Source organism: Gracilinanus agilis, chromosome 5 (assembly GCF_016433145.1).
Source record: "Gracilinanus agilis isolate LMUSP501 chromosome 5, AgileGrace, whole genome shotgun sequence".
Classification (NCBI taxonomy): Eukaryota; Metazoa; Chordata; class Mammalia; order Didelphimorphia; family Didelphidae; genus Gracilinanus; species Gracilinanus agilis.
Window position 1 is genome coordinate 209,169,114 of NC_058134.1, and position 19,760 is coordinate 209,188,873.

The 19,760-nt window shown below is 40.0% G+C and overlaps 1 protein-coding gene across 1 annotated transcript in view; it reads right to left on the reverse strand.

Moving 5' to 3' along the window:
• BID (BH3 interacting domain death agonist) overlaps positions 1–19,760 on the reverse strand; it is a 32,726-nt gene that overhangs the window by 4,465 nt on the left and 8,501 nt on the right. Inside the window, exons 2-5 of the mRNA XM_044677537.1 lie at positions 13,059–13,137; positions 5,081–5,291; positions 3,348–3,493; positions 387–605 (exon numbers count right to left, since the gene is read on the reverse strand). Of these exons, the coding sequence (XP_044533472.1) occupies positions 387–605; positions 3,348–3,493; positions 5,081–5,291; positions 13,059–13,067 (585 nt within the window). The 5' untranslated portion in view covers positions 13,068–13,137. The remainder of the gene's footprint in view (positions 1–386; positions 606–3,347; positions 3,494–5,080; positions 5,292–13,058; positions 13,138–19,760) is intronic.

A 19,760-nucleotide genomic window follows, 5' to 3' on the forward strand; every position in this document is an offset into this window, starting at 1 on the left:
CAATCATTTGTGCATTCATTCCTCTAAACCAGTAGTTCCCAAACTTTTTTGGCCTACTGCCCCCTTTCCAGAAAAAATATTACTTAGCGTCCCCTGTCACATACTATCACAGCCCCCTTACAGTTATTCACCGCCCCCAAATGCACCTGTGGCCATCACCACCCCACCTGGATTGCTGCAGCACCCACCAGGGGGCGGTGGCGCCCACTTTGGGAATCACTGCTCTAAAGCAAAAGAAACTAGGCTGCTTTTTTAAAGGAATGAGAACAATCTGAGTTTGTCTTATCATTTGGTTCTGTAGTTCTTAGGAGATTCATGAAAATGGGTCCCCAGAGAAGTGTGAGATGACCCACAGCATTCTGAGACAGGTGACATCTTTGGCTTACATTTCCGGTTAAGTTCCTCATGTAAGTGCGGAGGTTCTGATTAATGTAATCTACTGTGAGTTGAAAGACGCTTCGGAACAAGGGTGGGGCATGAGTCATAACTTTTTTAGCCAACAGCATTGTTAACAGCAGCGTAGCCTTCTCTTGCCCAATGTCCACAGAAATTGTTTGCATGTTCATCACTTTTTCCATAGTGGCAGCCAGATACTTTTTCTTTTCCTGAGGGAGAGAGAAGAAAGGTAGAAAAAAGTTAAGAACTTCTTTAATCAACATTGTTTTCCTCAAGAAGGCACCAAGTATTCTGAATAGGTATCTAAAAAGCAAGAATCTGGAAAAATATTCTAAATAAAAAAAATAAATAAAAAGCAAGAATCGGAGCACTTCAATCATAGCAAGGACTAATTTTTTAAAAACCCTTACTGCCCATCTTAGAATCAATACTGTGTATTGATTCCAAGGCAGGAGAAACGGTATAGGCTAGGCAAGGGGGGGTTAAATGACTTGCCCAGGGTCACACAGCTAAGAAGCGTCTGAGGCCATATTTGAACCCAGAACTTCTCATTTCTAGACCTAGCTCTCAATCTGCTGAGCCACCTATCTTCCCCCAAACAGCAAGGACTATGAAAGGTTGTGAGAAAGTGGAAAAGAAGCTCAAAAAAGCTGGAAAGCAATTTCACAGAAATTAGCCTTTAACCAAAATCTTAGGCAATATGTCATAATTGGCTCCAAATAGATGGTTTACCTTAATGTAGGGCACATAAATGAATGAAAAAAAAAACAACACTCCCACTTATTTATTCATTTTATATTCAATTCTGAATTTTCTCTTTCCCTTCTCTCCCATTTATTGAAAAGGTCAGAAAAACAAAATCCATTACAGATGTATAGAGTCATACGAAATAATTTTCTGCATTAGCCATATCCAAGAAAGAAAAAACATCATGCTTCAAAATCTGCTCTAAGTTCATGAGTTCTCCATCTGGAGGTCACATAAAAAAGTAAGGAGAATGAAGAGCAGGCACCTTTCAGATCCATGGCTAGGGCTAGCAACGATTATAATAGCGCTCTCGCTCTCTCTCTCTTTCTCTCTCTCTCTCTCTCTCTCTCTCTNTATATATGTATATATATATATATATACATATATATATACACACATACATATACACAGTATTGACTCCAAGATGGAAGGTAAGGCCTTAAAAAACTAATTAATTAATTAATTAATTAATTAATTAAGAGGAGCTTCTTTCTGGGAAGGTGGTTCTAAGCAGATTTATTTCTACCCAAGCTGAGCAGCCTGCCTTCCTGAGATCATAGATCACAGACTTAGAGAATGGATGAAGGATGACGATAACTGAGTTTGCATCTGCCTGTTCTTCCAGCAAGGTGGCCCAGTGGGTAAAAGAGTTAAGCTTGTAGTCAAAAAGACCTGAGTTCAAATCCAGCCTCAGATACTTCACTGGGCAACTCACCTAATCATTCTCAGCCTCGGTTTCCTCACCTGTAAAATGGGGGTACTAATAGCTCCCACCTCCTAGGGTTGTTGTTAGAATCCACTGAGATAACTACGATAAAAGTGGCCAAGATGAGTAAGAGATCACTGAGGCTGCTCCTGCTGAGTTCAGGTCAACCAATAATGTGCATCTCTGCTAAACTGAACACATGACAGAAGTGATAACTGAGTTGCTATCAGTGATCTCTGAAAGACTGCAGAGAGTAGGAGAGGTACTGCAAGATGGAAAAAAGGCAAATGGTTAGATTTTCCAAAAAGGCAAAACTCTGTGAACTCTATAGGCCACTGAGCTTTATTTTAATTTCTGGCAAAACTCTATTATTGTGGGAATGATTAGTAAAAAAACTAAAAAAGGAAGAAATGATCAAAACAGAGCCAGCATGACTTAATCAAGAAAAGGGATGGCGGGGTTACTAGCTTGCTACAATAGGGCATTATGAATGTAAAGGCACCAAAGCCTCAGTGCTATTCTTGCGGGGAAATGGAAAGATGAGTGCCAGGTGGCAACATAGATCCGTGGCGGCAGAGCTGGTCAGCTAGTCGGTCCTAAAGAGTGGTGTGAGGTCAGCACAGAGAAACGTTTCTACTGGAGTGCCCCAGGGACGTCTCTTGGGCCATGTGCTGTTTCACACTTCTCAACAATGTTTTGGAAAAGGGAACTGATGGCATTTCTATCAAATTTGCAGGTAACGAAGCTAGGATGGGGTAACTAAATACTGGATGACTGGAATCTTGGAATAATTAGAAGATGAAATTTAATAAATACAAATGTAAAAACTTACACTTGGGTTCAAGAAGTCATCTTCAAAATACGAAATGGGATGGGGGAAAGAACTCATGCCTCAGTAAAAGTTCATTTACAAACTATCTCAGAGTTTTAGTGTCTTGATAGCTCAGTATGAACCAACAGTTTGAAATAGCAGACAGAAACATTAATGCTGGATTTAGACCATACTAAGTGCCACGGTATTCAGAGTTCATTTAAGATAATGTTTATAAAATGCTTAGCACAGTGCCTGGCACACAGTAAATAGTATATAAATATTGGCTATTAATAATGTAGTTATTTTTATTACTCTGAGAAGTAACAGCTTTGCTATTGTTTGCCTGAGTAAGACTATATCTAGATTAAAGGGTTCTATTTTAGAGGCCCCATATGGGGAAAGATATTGATAAACTGGGACCATCCCCCCCCCCAAAAAAAAGGCAACTAAGATAGTGAAGGGTCATTAGATCCTAAGTTCCATGAGGATCAGCTGAAGGAATAGTCCATCTTTCCTACTCTCGATCTCAAGTATGACCCACCAACAGAATGTAGGCAGTACAGGCTGGTTCATTGGAAGATTAATAAGCAAAGCCTCATAAGGCCATCTTGATTTCTTAGAACTAATCATGGCAAACAGATGGAATGCTCTCACTGAGGAACATAAAGGTTTTTATTCCCTTACCTGAGCTGAGAGATTCACATTTCTGAGCTGCTGGACCAGTTCAACGACCACGCTGGGCTGGATGCTATTTTCTATCTTGTCCCCAATCTCAGCAAGCTGCACCGCTATGCGATGGAGAATTTCCTCTTGGCTTTCTGAATCAGATTCTACAAAGAGTCATATAGGAAAAAGCCAAATGAGAAAGACAGTTTTGCCATCCACAAAAAGCTTTCCCTGTTTGTAACAGACTCAGCTCCCTCTTTCTGTGTCCTCCGCACCATTGCACAAAGGATAAGACCCAGGAAGAAGTTGTCAGGACTCTCAGCAGGGTTGGGTATCAATTTAGGAGCCCAAATGAAGGGTATGAGGTCTACGGAAATGACCTAAATGTGAGGAAGGTTCAGGAAAAGAAACGAGACTAGGAAAGGGAACCTCTTCCCAAAACGAGGGAGGATCGTATGCTTAACATCAGGTGGGGAAAGTAGAAGAGGAAATCCTCGCATTTCGAATGTCTGGGGAGAAGTGCAATATGGATTTCTCATCCTGACTCCTGATGCAGGCTAAGTCCAGCTTCTCCCAGCATATCAGTCTTGGGGTGTATAAGCATTTTTTCCTCCCATCTCCACCCCATCCCTTTTCTTTCCATGTCCCTTTCACATGACTTCCCAAGCATTTCTGGCTGTCTCCCTCATGACAGCAGATTCCTATCTACCTCACCAGATCAGAAATAGGACTGGTGAAGACAGGCATCAACTCCACCAAGCCCTTTCCAAGTATACCCTGGGCCAAGCTTGACTTTAGGAGTCAGATTTGTAGCCACACAGAAGAGAAAAAAACAAAGTCATGTCTTATGATTCCATTTGGGGTTTTCTTGGCAGTGGTACTAAAGTAGTTTGCCATTTCCTTCTCTAGCCCATTTTACAGATAAGGAATAATTGTTACAAATTACAACAAAAGTTATAAAATTATAAAGTTTATAAAATTGTAAAATTTATGAAGTTATAAAAAAAAAAACAAACCATAAGGAATGATAGGGTTAAGTGACCTGCCCAGGGTCTCAGAAGTAGAGTCTGAGGCCAAATTTGAATTCCCCTCTTCCTGACTCCATGCCTGGGGCTCTCTCCACTGCACCACCTAGCGGCCCCTCTCACTGGCTATAACTATGTATTTAGCCCGTAAGTATTTGGTCAGCACCTCCTGTATGCCATGAACTGTGCTAGACATTTAAATACAAAGCATGAAACAAGTCCTGCTCTCAGACAGCTTATACATGTCGGTTAACCTTCCTGGGACTCTTTCCTCATCTACAAAATAGGAATAATACCTGTCCCCTTTTTCAATCAGAGTTCTTGTGGCTTCCAAGAAAGAAATGTATGCAAAAATGTCATACGCTGCAGGAGAGGAAACATATAAGAAAAACAACTGCTTGAACGCATGGGTCGGGGTGGACATGATTGAGGGTGTGGACTCGAAACTACCACCCCAATGCAACCACCAACAATTGGGAAATAGGTCTTGATCAAGGACACATGACAAAACTAGTGGAAATGTGCATCCGCCATGGGTGGGGGGAGTGCGGGGGGTGAAGGGGAAAGTAGGCGCATGAATCATGTAACCATGTTAAAAATGAATATTAATAAATGTTTGAAAAAAATGTCATACAAATGTGGGGCAAAGTTTTGCAGAACAGATGATCAGGAACTCAGCTGCTCTCTGAGCAGCCTGAAAAAAGAGGGACAGAGCAAGAAGCTTACCTTCCTCCTCTTCTCTGGATGTCGAAAAATGGCAGCTCCGATTGCCATCTGTCTGTAGCTCATAGTTGTCCTTGAAACCAGTATTTTGAATATGGAACACCCTGGGTGGCCAGTTCAGCTCCTGGCCCAGCTCCTTCAGCTCCGTTTGGAAAAAGGAATTACTGGAACATTGTAGGAAGTTGTAAAACAGCAAGCTGGTCTGTCGATTGTCCTGGGAGCAACACAGAAACTGGTCAGGCACTGGGGCAGTTTTTGAGTTTGAGGACAAATTGTATAAGTTCTCAGACAGTTGGATCTGTCGAGCTCACTCAATATATATTGTCCTCCCAGGATCGTGCTCGGACGAGCAGAAAGTTCATGATCCTGGAAAGAAGGGGTTCTCTTTACACAATACAATGAAATCATTTGGGTGCCAGAAAGGTTTTTTAGGTCCCAGCTTGTATAATCTCTAGTTAGCACAGGCTACTATATTTCTTTGCCTTCTTCCTTAACGCCTAGCACTAACCTATACCCTATCAAGGAAAAATATCAACAGCATGCCTTCCCTCTCCTTCTAACTTATCTAGTTCTATTGATGGAACCACCATTCTCAGGGTCACAGAAGTCTTTAATCTCAGATCCTTCCCTTTTCTTTAGCCTTCACATTCAATCAACTGCCAAGTCTCACATTTATGTTCTCTTTTTCTCACTTTTTCCTCAGCTACCCTGATTCAGGCTTTCATTTCTTGCTGCAAAGCCCAGTGGTCTCCAAATTTTTTTTACCACATCCACCTAGCAATAAAAAAACTTGTTGAACAACTTTTGAACACTTTTTTTCCTGTTTCCAACATTTTCGTCACAATTATTTTTGTGTCACAATTTATGTCATAAATTTTTATGTCACAAAAAATTATGACAATTTTATGTCACAATTATTTCATCTTCAATGCTCAACGTGCTATTCCTAGTCCCTCCTTTTCAGGATGCAAAGGTCATCTACAGGGAAGTTCATGTCCTAGCTGGAAAGCTCTTTTTTCTCTGGAACTTCACAGCAGAGAACTCTGATATGACATGCTTCAAAAAACTAAAGGAGAAGAAGAAACTCTCCTCTCCTTTGCTGAGTTGATCTACCAACATGCATCCGAATAGACCGCAGTCAGAAAGAAGACCTCAACAAGTTTCAGGATCTACCCACAAGGAAAGGCATAGAAGGGAGATGAAGAGGTGTTTGATCCCAGCCTGAAATACGGAGCACCCACAGCCCACTGTCATCCTCACTGTCGATCATATGAAAGCTGGGCAGACAAAGCACTCTCAGCATCAGGCCATCTTGCTTTGATTGCCAAGACCCTGCAATCTGTTCCCCTGCATGGTGCTTTCTCCTTCTTCGCACTCTGATACTCCAAGAACACAGCGTGCTAAGGAGAGTGGCCCCAGATTTCTCCACTCACATTCTAGATTACACAGTAACAGTAATCTCTGCCAACGGACTCTAGACATCTTTTCTATTGTCATCTGTTATGTTGAACCCATGATACATGTAATTTGCTTATTCATAAATTAAATGCACATTTTAGCACATAAATAGTTGAGTATATTATAAACATGAAAATGAAAAAAATTTTGAGAATCAGATGAAGATAAAATATTTGATCCTATATTTAGGGAATATTGGAGTTTTTTGAGGACGTAAGTGGTAATACTTGTACTTTCAGAAAATCAGTTTGGCAGCTAAATGGAAGGTGAATGGGAGTAGGGGAAGACAAGTCATGTAGGACAATAAGGAAACTATTATAATAGTCTGAGGTGATGAAGGGAGAGAGTACTGGTTGTATAAGTACAGAGAAGGGGTTTTGAGTGAGAAATATTGTAACAGTTAAAGGATGATGGGAATGAATGAGGATAGTAATACCTTCAACAATAATAGGGAAATTGAGAAAAAAGGATGGTTTGGGGGGAAAGATGAGTTCTGATTTGGACACGTTGAGTTTGAGATGATTATGACATCTAGTTTTAAATATCCAAAATAGAGGTGTTGATATAAGGCCGGTGCTGAAGAGAGAAACCAGGGCTAGATAAATAGATCTGGGAATCTCTGCACAGAGATGATAACTGAACTAATGGGAGCGGGTGAGATCACCAGTGAGATGAAAGAAGGAAGGGTCCAGGAGGGAGCCATAGGGGTCACAGATTAGGGCATAATATGGATGATAAATGAGCAAAGGAAACTGAGTGCTCAGATAGGAGTATCTAAAGAGCAATGTTAAAGCAACACACGGAATAAAGAATCCAGAGGGAGGTGTTCTATGGTGTCAATTGCTGTAGAAAAGTCAAGAAAAATGAAGATGGAGAAAAGCCCATTAGATGTGATAATTTAAAAAGATTATTGAAAAGTTTGAAGAAAACTATTGCAGTTGAGTAAGGCATGAAGGATTAGGAGGAGGCTGAGTACTTAGGAAACTGGAAGAGTAGGAGAGTTCAGAAAAGGATTACTCAATCCTTACTCACTCTCTCACTGAATGATGAAGTGTGTTGGAGAATGGCGAGTAGCCTTACAGGCCACTATCCGAGAGCACAAAGCCTGTGTCCTATGGTTATCTAGAGGACAAGACACAAGGACACTGAAGGGCAGAAGCGAGGGTAGTGGAAATTTGCCTGTGTAGCATTTTTAAACCCTTACCTTCCATTTTAGAATACTGTATATTGGTTCTAAGGCAGAGGAGCAGCAAGCACTAGGCAATCAGAATTAAGTGACTTGCCCAGGGTCATAGCTGGGAAGTACCTGAGGCCAGATTTGAGGACACCAGCCCTAGCATTCTATCTGTCTTGTTCACAACTACCTTGCTGCCCCCCTTAGTCTGATTCTTAAGACATTTGGGGGATGGATGAACGCAATAGAATATTATTATATGTGGAGAATATAAGGAATAATGAAAGTGACAATTTCATAGAATCCTGGGTAATATGAACTGACAAAAAGTAAAGTGGGCAGGAAAACAATTTGGACAATGGCGCTGTAAAGAAAACGATGCGGACCATGTCTTCAGAAGACCTAGCAAAAAGCATGTTACCTCTGTCCTCCTGACAAAATGTGAACAGACTCAAGGAACAGAGACATATTCTGGGCATGATCACAGGGTGGAGTCATTTTATTGACTAAGCTTATTTATGACAAGCTTTTTTTCCTCCTTTTCTTTGGTGGCTTGAAGGGTATATAAATAGAGTACAGAAACAGGGGAAAGGGTGAAGAGAGTAGACATCTCATGAAGCTCCCTTTTATTTCAACCACCCAAAAGAAGGTTGAATCCATTTACCCATACAAAGAATTTGGTGTAAAAATAAATTAAATTAAATGGGAAAATTCAGTGGACAGGGAGAATGGAGGGAGTTGTTTGAGGAAAGTAGAAGGAAGTGTAAGCATTGATCAGATTCTGGGATAAATGAAAAGAAGAGGGACTTGGACCATTTCACTTACAGATGAATGGTAACAACCACATTCCTTTTATAAAGAGCCAGGGGCATTAAAAAAAAAAAAAAAAAGAAGAAGGGGGCAGCTGTAGCTTAGTGGATTGAGAACCAGGGCTAGAGAGGGGAAGTCCTAAGTTCAAATCTGGCCTCAGACACTTCCCAGCTGTGTGACCCTGGGCAAGTCACTTGACCTCCATTGCCTACCCTTACCACTCTTCTGCCTTGGAGCCAATACACAGTATTGACTCCAAGATGAAAGGTGAGGGTTTAAAAAAAAAGAGGAAGAAGAAACAATAATATGTTGGAAAGAGATGCACAATTAATAATTATAATTATAACTGATTTCTTTCCTAACATTAAATGCATTGATTGTGTTTGTACAAAAACTTTACAATTTTATGGAATCAAAAGCACTTGTAATTTTTATCTTTTTTTTTTTATTACTTTTATGCCTCATTTGCTCAAGAACTCATTATTTAGCTCCTTCTACTTGCTCAAGTGTATTTTCATTTCTATGTTTCTGTATCTCCTTTTTTATTTTTCAACAACCTTGCCTATCTCTGGCTGGAGAGGCGGCTCTGCCTTGTTTCCTCTGCTACTTCTCTATTGCCATTCTGGTCTTCATCTCGTCTTTGACACAATCCTTAGCTTTTGCTTTCATCTCCCAGCATGAGTGCTAACTTTAGCCCACTCTCTGATCTTTTTCCCCCTTTCCCAGTCACCAACACGGAATTGCCACCATCCCCTGAGAGCCTCCTACTGCATATCAAAGAAGGTACCTGCCTTGGACTTTCTGAAAGTACTGGTTTGCCTCTACTAAATGAAACACTCTACCCCTTCCCAGGCACTGTCTCCCATCTTGGGCAGTCACCCACCAGGAGCTGGCCTTATCTCCTAAAGTAGCTTTGAGAGGAACACTGAGTATAATAGACTCTTGGATCTTGGAGATCCCCATGGCAGGTGGGCATTGCTAGGTACTCTCTTCCCTCTCAGAGACCCAGGTTAGGGGGGCTAAGTCCCAAGCGATAGCTCTACCAGACCATTGAAATAGCGCTGAACCTCTTTTACCTGTCTGGCTTTTGGCTCCCTCTAGTGTCATCTCCTGGAGATCTGCAGGATGCTGGTCTACACTTAAAGGATGTTTGTCTCCACTACTAGATTTTTTAAAAATTAAACATTTTTTTTTCCCAGAGAATAAAAATCTACTTTTTATCCCTTTCATGCCCTCCCCACCATGCAAAAGAAGAAAAACAAAATTCTTGAAATGAATTTTCAAGTAGCCAAGCAAAACTATTGCCACCGGATCAAAGAATATGGGGCAGGGGCTCTCCAGTATAAGAAGGCTAGGTAGGGGCAGCTGGGTAGCTCAGTGGAGTGAGAGTCAGGCCTAGAGACAGGAGGTCCTAGGTTCAAACCCGGCCTCAGCCACTTCCCAGCTGTGTGATCCTGGGCAAGTCACTTGACCCCCATTGCCCACCCTTACCACTCTTCCACCTATGAGACAATACACCGAAGTACAAGGGTTTAAAAAAAAAAAAAAAAAGAAGGCTAGGTGACGAAAGGCTTTGAACACCAAATAAAAGATTTTGGTTTTGATCCTGGAGGTAACAGGAAGTCTCTGGAGTTTATTGAGTGGGGGGGGGGTCACATGGGACGAACTGTGTTTTAGGAAGATTACTTTGACAAAAGAGTGCACGATGTGTGAGGGGAGAGACTTGTGCCAAGGAAGCCAACCAGTAGGCATAGCGTTAGTCTAGGTATAATTAGCATATTTGAGAGATGTTATGAAGGTAAAATCAGCTGTATACAGGGAGTAGGGAGATTGTAAAGAGCTGATGAGGATGCCCAGGAGACTGGGAGTGTAACAGTAATAAGGAAGATCAGAAGTGGAGACTCCTAAAGGGGAAAGAGAATGAGTTTAGTTTGGGGCACTTGGAGTCTAAGTGAGGTGGGGTAGTGGATATAGAGTGCCAGGTCTGGAATGTGGCCTCAGATACTTTCTAACTATGTGACTCTGGGCAAGTCATTAGTTTCTTTTCGCCCCTGTTTCCTCATCTGTAAAATGGGGACAATAACAGCACTTAACCTCCCAGGGTTGTTGAGAAAATGAAATGAGATAATTGTTAAGTGCTTCATAGTAAGTGCTCTGTAAATGTTAGCTATTATTATTATTATTATTATATTATCATTAGACATTCAGTTTGAAATATCTAATAGGAAAATATGCTAGAGGTCATCCAAGAGGTTAAAGCTAGTTAAATGTGAGAATCATTAATGGGAGAGGATGGTTGAATACAATGGGAACTGATGAGATAGATCACCAAGTGAAATCACAGAGGGAGAAGAGAACCAGGCACAGTTCTGAAGGACACCCGCAGTACGCTGGCTTGACCTGGATACAGCAAGGGAGGCTGGGAAGGAGCAGTCAGTTGAGTAGGAGGCAGTAACGTCTCCAAAAGCTAGAGAGAAGAGGGTGATCAGCAATTGTCAAAGGCTAGAGAGAGGTCAGAAAAGATGAGGATGGAGAATAGGCCATTGGGGTTGGCGATGAAGATTGGTGCCTTCGGAGGGAGCAGTTTAGGAAACCAGACTGTAGAGTTAAGGAGAGGGAGGAGAGGCAGTAGAAGCACTTATTGTTGGCAGCCTTCTGAAAGAGTTTAGATACAAAATGCAAAAGAGATATGGGACAATAGTTAGTGGAGACAGATTAAATGACAATTTTTAAAAGGATGGGGGAGCTGTGGGTGTGTTTGTAGGTAGTAAGGAAGCAGCCAGTGGATAAGGAAAAAATGAAGATAAATGAGAGGAGAGGGACGAAATTAGGGATAATCTGCTCATGAGATGGAATGGGATCCCTTGTGCTTGTAGAAAAGTTGGCTTTGGCAAGAAGAGTCATCTCTTCCTCTGAGACAGGGGAAAAGATATATGAGAGAGGAAAGATGAAGAGGAGTGAAGAAGATGAATTTCTCAGTGAGTAGCCTCAATTTTTTTTTTCCAGTAAAATATCACATGGGTTCTGAGCTGAGATGGTGAGGAGACAAAGCTGTGGGCCATCTGAGGAGGGATGAAAAGGTCTGGAAGATCCACTGTGGTTAGTGGGTTAGTGTGTTAATTAAGGAAATGTAAAAGGATTTCCTATAAGTAGTGAGGTCCCCGTTGAGGCTATAGAATATAAAGATCCATGCTAGAAATGGAATAACTGTCCAACCATTTTCCAGAATTATGTAGCTTCTAATTTTGTTTTTCATTGCTTGACAATTTTGACCTTTCCTCATTTTCTTCTTCCTCTTCTTCATCCTCTTCCTCTTCTTCTTCCTCTTCCTCTTCTCTCTTCCTCTTCCCTTTTCCTCTTCTTTTTAAAAACTCTTACCTTCCATCTTAGAATCAATACTGCAGACAATGGGAATCAAGTGATTTGCCCAGGGTCACACAGCTAGGAAGTATCTGTCTTCCATTCTTCTTAAACTTTATTCTCCTCTGTGCACTCTACTTCCTATGCTGGCCTACTTTTCTGTTCCTCTAACATGACACTTCAATCTTCTTCAGAAGAGAGAACTTTTGGTGGATGTAATAACTCTCTTATTAATGACCACAAGCACCAGACATGTGGGAGGAGGTCAAGCTGTGACCAATCTTGGATTATCAAAAACAGTCACTGAATTTTCTCAGATAAAAGAAATCTAGAAGCTCAGTTTACTTCAGATTCTCATTTTATGAGGCCTTAAGAGATGAAAAGCTTTACCCTAGTTCACAAAATTAGTGGTTTAGGTGAAATCAAAATCCTGGTCTTTAGTGCTGTTTCTATTACATTAATTGTTTCCATACAGATATCTTCTGAACACATTCTCAATTGGAAGCATCTTAAGTTGTCTGTTGTTGTTGTTCAGTTGTGTCCAACACTTCCTGACCCCATTTGGGGTTTTCTTGGCAAAGATACTAGAGTGGTTCACCGTTTCCTTCTCCAGCTCATTTTACAGATAAGTAGTTGAGGAAAACAGGGTTAAATATCTGGGGCTGGATTTGAACTCACAAAAATGAGTCTTCTTGAATTCAGGGCCAGTGCTCTCCACTGCAGCACCACCTAGCTGTTGTACCTCACAATAAGTGATAAGAAGGAAATAATATTTTCCCATTTCACTTAATTCAGGTAACAAACAGCTTTGTAAACAGACATCAAGAATTTACAGCTTTTAAAAAACCACCCAAAAGCCTCCTGATTTACTTGGGAAGTAAAAAAAAAAAATTAATTTCATCTTATTTGCTAAGTGCCCCAAACAAAGTGCTCTTTTTCCCCTAACAAAGATCATTTGTTTTTTAAGGCCATTTTCCTTGCCAGGGAAATATATCTCTCCTAGGAGAGATATGGGCCTTCATAAGTCAGTCCTTGGGCCTTTGGTGCCCTAAGGATCTGCATAAAATAGGAAGCCATCTCTGCCCATTTTCCCCATCTATGAATACTTTTCTTTCCCTTTTTTCACTCATCAAATCCCTATACTAGCAACCAATTTGGGAAGACCTTCTTGACTCTAACCTCATCCATTGCAAAGTCTCTTCTGGACAGCAGTGCCTCAGTGGAACTCTCAGCGTGGCCGTCTGGATGACAGGATAGGCTGAAAGAGAAAAGTGCACATACAGATACGGAGGTGAGTAGGGCTTTGATCCATTGGCCAGGAGACTCACTCACTTGCTCCAGTCAAGGGAGACTTACCTGAATACATCGGTATAATTTCCCACTCATTTTTTCCCTTCCCTTTTTCCCCTTCTCTCTTTCTTGAGCTACAAATGTACAATAATCAAATTGAATTTTTGTTTCCTCCATCCTCTGTAAGGATATCTTGAATATTAGCCAAATTCCCATTACAGTTCATTAAAAAAAAGAAACAAAAAAACCCCAACCCCAAATCATTTCGATTGAGGGGAGGGATGGAGAATACAGTTTGGATTTCTGCAGTCTTGAATTATATATAGGATGCTTATAAAGAAATGTAATTTTATTACTTAAAATACCAATAGTGGGACAGCTAGGTGGTTCGGTGGTTTGAAAACCAGGCCTAGAGTTCAAATCTGGCCTCAGACACTTCCTAGTTGTGTGACCCTGGGTCAGTCACTTATATCCCCCATTGCCTAGCCCTTAGCCCTCTTCTGCCTTGGAACCAAATACTTAATATTGACTCAAAGATGGAAATTTAAGTATTTAACAAATAATAAAATGCCAATAGAAAATTAGACTAGGTTAATAAAAGTGTTACTCAGGAGAACTTTTTCTTCTTCCTACATTTATATGATACAGTGTTATATAACATTTTACGTAGTTTTAACGCTTGTACCATATTCAATTCATTTTCACATCTATTGCCACATTTGATTCTCAAAGCAATCTCGTGAAGCATTGAATTTATTTTTCTGATTGTAATATGTTAATAATATTAATAATAATAATTGCTAGCATTTCTATATGCCAGGTACTCTGCTATGCATTTTACAAATACATTCTCATTTGATCCTTACAACCACCCTGGGAGATGGCTGCTATTATTAGCCTCATTTTACAAATGAGGAAACTGAGACAGATAGAGGTTAAGTGACTTGTCCAAAGTCACACAAATATTTGGAATCTTCCCTTCCCTGACTCTAGGCTCAAACCCCTGTGCTACCCCTCCTACCTGTATTCTTTAACCTCACTGAGATCTCCAACCCCACCAAGCCGCAGTACTTTCTCAGAACATTATCCCTGCTTAGACTTGACTTTCATCACTTCCCAATCTCAATCCTATAATTAAAAGCTTCAACTACACAGTGCCCTCCCCATTTCCTTCCCTCTTTGTCTTATGGGTCTCCCCTTGCCAAACCACGATCCTTGAGTAGCCCCACCACTGACCTTCTTTGCTACTACTCACATACTTTTTTTTTTAACCCTTACCTTCTGTCTTAGAACCCACACTAAGGTGAAGAGTGGTAAGGGCTAGCCAATGGGGATTAAGTGACTTGCCCAGGATCACACAGCTAGGAAGTGTCTGAGGTCAGATTTGAATCCAAGACCTCCTGAAGGTCCAATTTCTTAAAAAGTCAATTAGAGGAGAATAAAAGGATTGCCATGCATCAAAGAAGCCCAGTTGACTTTGGAAGGATGAAAAATAAGTTTGGGAAAAGTAAAGAACAAGCATAGAAGGAAGGAAGGAGGAGCCTGTGGTCAGACGGATGAATTCTGGAGTTCTAGATCTTAGATCGGGAACACATATATGGATGATGGTGAGATCACCGATATGGCCATCCCTATGGATAAGGTGGAACAAAAATGCAGACAGATCAGGAGGGGATTTACGAATTGGGAGTCCAGGAAATTTAAGATAACAAAAGCAAAAGTAATCCTGTTCTGTTCCAGATTGGTTCACTGTCCATCCACAGTGACAATCCAAGATACATGTTTGGTGGGGCAACTACGTAGCATAGTGGATAGAGTGCCAGGTTTGGGGCTGGGAGGATCTGGGTTCAAATTTGGTCTGACACTTCCCAGCTATGTGACCCTGGGCAAGTCACTTAACCCTGATTGCCTAGCTGTCGTTATTCTTTTGTCTTAGAATTGATTCAAAGACAGAAGGGAAAGGTTTAAAAAAAAGAGAGAGAGATATGTTTTGATGAAACTATGAACTGTGCGCCCAATTGCATTATCGTGGTCCTGACATTCTTTACAGGGTTGGTTTTGTTGTTGATTTTTTTTTGCCCAGAAGAACAAACAAACACCTTTGAATCATTATGGATCTCATTTATGAAGCGTGCAGTATTCTAGGGTTTTTGATGCAGTGACCAGGATGTCATTTGAAAAAAGAAGCATCTAGAAGACCTCACAATGACCACAGGAACCCAGAACTGGACATTCTCTACAAGCATGGCAAAATTTGTGCTGGGCATATAGCTTTCTGCTTTTATTCCTCAATTGCTATTAATAATCAGAAGGTCTTTGAGTGAAATTGTTACAATTTTTTCATCTGTCAAGTAATCGTGTATGCCTTTAATATACATATAGAAGAGAGCCTTACAGTGGCATTTGGCTCACCAGGTCAAATACCAAGCACAGTGGGGTCTTGTTTTCTTTATACCTTTCAGTAAATTGTATGTGACTATAAAAATGTGGTATAGGGGCAGCTGGGTAGCTCAGTGGATTGAGAGTCAGGCCTAGAGACGGGAGGTCCTAGGTTCAAATCTGGCCTCAGACACTTCCCAGCTGTGTGACCCTGGGCAAGTCACTTGACCCCCATTGCCTACCCTTACCACTCTTCCACCTATAAGTCAATACACAGAAGTTAAGGGTTAAAAACAAAACAAAAAACTTAAAAAAAAAATGTGGTATGATGTAGACCATCACTAGAGAAAGCCTACTTCTGACCTTTTAAAATCTTCTTTCAATTAAAGATGCCCTTAATATAGGGATAGGTGATTCTCATAATAAGATTTTTTAGAGATGGGAAAATTGGTACATGATGGCAGGTAATTTTTCCTTGATCATTTTTTGGTAATAATAACATCAACAATTTAAAAGATTTTCTTTATAATTATACACTTTGTTGTTCAGTTGTTTCAAGTTGTGTCCAACTCTTGGTAACCCCATTTGGGGTTTTCCCAGGAAATATGTTGGAGTAGTTAGTGTAATGCATTACATTAGCCATTTCTTTTTCTACCTCGTTTTATTTTATTTTTTTGATTTATTTAATTTTTTAAATTTCGGATATTTTCTCTAGCTCATTTTAAAGATGAAGAAACCGAGTCAAACAGGGCTAAGTGACTTATTCAGGGTCACATAGCTGGTTAAGTGTCTGAGGCCAGATTTGAATTTAGGAAGGTGAGACCATCTAGCTGCCCTTATTATGAACTTAAATATCAATATATATGAACATTGTAACAGATAAAAAACAAAAAAAAAGATTATATATGAAAGGTCAAGCTTATGTTAAAGAGTTTTAGAAGTATGTATTAAATTTAATATCACTTTCTGCTTCTTGGAAATCATCGTTTCCTCAAGACTCAGTTCAAGTGCTGCCTTCCAAGTGAAGTCTTTTCTTTTTTTTTTTTGAAGGCAGGTACTTCCTCCTTTTTTATTTGTATCCTCAACACTCAGGACAGTGACACATAGTGATACTTAATAAATACTTTTCATTCTAGAGGAAGTCTTTCCTGATCCTTTCTGCTACTAGCTCCCTCTACTCTGTAGCCACTTTTGTACATATTATATATGTTCTATAATACATAGATAAATATGATAAATATATTCTCATTGGGGAGACAACACGTGCATATGTGCACAAGTGTTGTGTCCCCAATTAGAACATAAGTTCTTTGACAGCAGAGAAAGTCGTTTTGTATAGACAAAAGGGCACGAGATTTCAAATCAGAGGAGACCTGGGGTTCTGATCCTAATTCTGGCTCTAACTGCCTGTGTGACTGAACCAATCACTTAACTTCTCAATGACTCAGATTCTTCATTTGTAAAATGAAGGGACCCTGGTGGGTCATCCTCTCTGCTGCCTGGGTCCATGCACTTTGAAGATACACCTTGCTGTTAACATTTCTCAGACTTGTAAGCTTAGTATTTTATTTTATTTTTGAAATATTTTCCCATGATTATACGATTTATGTTCTCTCCCTCCCTTCTTCTGTTCCCCCTCCCAGAGCTGACAAGCAATTCCACTGGGTTGTACATGTATTATTACTCAAAATATTTTCATTATTCAAAATTATTATTACTCAAAATCTTTTCCATATTATTCAATTTAATAATAGTTTTTTTAAATTTTATAATAGTTTTTTAAAACCAAAACTCCAAATCATATACCCATGTAACAAGTGATAGATCCTATGTTTTTCTTCTGCATTTCATCATCTTCTCCCACAGTTCTTTCTCTAGATGTGGATTAAGCTTAGTATTTTAAAGGTCAAATGAAAAACAGTGAGGTGGCTCAGTGGATAGAGTACCAGGTCTGGAGTTGGAAAGTTGGAATGTTCGAGGCTCACATCTGGCCTCAGACACTTCATAGCTATGTGACCCTGGGCAAGTCACTTAACTCCATTTACCTAGCCCTTGCCCTTCTGTCTTAGAGGTGTTGCTAAGATGGAAAGTAAAGATTTAAAAAATCAAAAAGGCCAAATGACCCACTGTCAATTTTTGACCAGTCAATAATCAAGCTACCTTTTCCATTTTATCTAGAAAAAAAGTCCTTTGAATGTCATAAGGGATAACAGGTGATAGATACATCTTTGTATTTTTTTTTATACATTAACCCTTTGTTATATACTTTGGTGATCACATAAAAGGGGCTTGGGGGGGGGGTGCAGGAGAACCTCTCCTTATACCAAAAAGTAATTATTTTTCATAGATTTGCAGCTATAAAGAATTTACTAGAATGAGCCTCTTGGATAATGACCATGTTATGCTACTTTTGCCCAGGGTCACATAGCTAGGACACGTGTGAGGCCAGATATGAACTCAGGTCTTCTAGACACCAGACCTGGGTCTCTCTTATCTACTTAGCTTCCCCTATGTACTTGTAAACAGTCTTCTACATTGAAGTTTTCTGTTACATAAAACAAAGTCTTTACATTGATTTTAAAATAAAATTGAAAAATATTTTTAACTTTCTAAAATTTAAAAACATCAGGAAAAGGAAACCAGGAGCTGACACTTTCTGATGATAATTATAGCCTAACATTTAGTTCGTTCTGAATCTTTTTCTAAAAGAGGAGGCCTTTCCCATTTTCCAAGAATAGATTTTAGAGGTCCTTCTAGAATATGGGAAATTATGAGCATCTGTAAAGAGGAAGGCATTTTCAGGACTGAAAAGTACTCACAAGAAGTACTTCAGGGTCCAACCAAGAGGAAGGTCAAGAGAGGATCTGCCTGCATGATAAGGGTAGAGTTGCCTTCCTTCCCTTCTTCTTATCAAGATTCCCACTCACTGTAGATATACCTGCTGGGGCTTGACTTGACTAAAGTCAAATGTCAAAATGACTAAAGAGATTTAATTCTCCTATTAATAACCTGGTGGAATGTACAGAAAAAAAAGACTTGAGCGAGGGCAGTTTTGGTAGTCTCAGCTTACTCCAAGAGACTGTTCCTTCTTACTCTCTGTCTCTTCTTCCTCTATCAAGATAGTCCTTTTGGGAGTTTAAAATCAAGTTAGGTGACCCTGGGCAAATCACTTAACCCCAATGCCTAGTCCTTAGCTCTCTTCTGTCTTGGAACCAATATGGAGTATTGATGCAAAGATGGAAGGTAGAGGTGTAAAAAAAAAAAATCAAGTTAGGGAAATTAAATGAATATATGAAATGAGAACTATGTTGAATGTCATCAAAAGTTTTGAAAGAATGGACAAATCACTGAATTGAAAATTGAGTCCTAGTCACTAACTGTTTAATCTGCTTTTTTTTAGTATCAATTCTAAGAGTGGTGAGAGCTAGGCAAATGACTTGCCCAGAGTTACACAGCTAGCCCAGTGGAAATGTGCATTGGCTGGGGGGCGGGGGAAGGGGATTGGCGAGGAGAGAGAGTAAGAACATGAATCATGGTATCATGGAAAAATTTTTTCTAAAATTAAAAAATATACATAAAAAATTTTTAAAAAAGAAACAGGAAAAAAATAGGAAAAAGAGTTACACAGCTAGGATGTGTCCCAGGTCAGATTTGAACCCATGTCTACCTGATTCCTGGCACTCTATCCATATGCTACCTAGCTGCCCCTAATTGCTTGACCTTAGGAAAGTTATTTAACCTTCCATCACGTCAGTTTCTTCATCCATAAAGGGTATGGTTGGATTAGATCACTGGGGGTCTATGAATAACAAAAATTTCCAATAGACTATTTCTTCCGTAGAAATAGAGCGACTGGTAATATTTAAACTGCAATGATTGCGTATTCTCTGCACCAGTGCTGATTACGATCTATCCATGTATCTTTCCATAAATCTTTCATAGAGAAGATGAGTTCAACAGGTTTCCCTGGTTCCAGTTCTTCTCCTAAGTGGTCTCCTTGCTGCAAATCTCTCTGTATTCTAGATGATTGTCCACATGGCTACCTATGCTATTCTCCTTCTAAATATTCTCCAGAGGCTCCCAATTAATTGTGTCAATGATCAAGGTAAAGACGAGGCTTCTAGCTAGCAGGAAGGGAAGCCTTCTGGGTCCAAGAGGTTGTCATTCAGACCTGGAGTGTGGGAGGCTTTGAATGCCTCACTATTCAGCTTC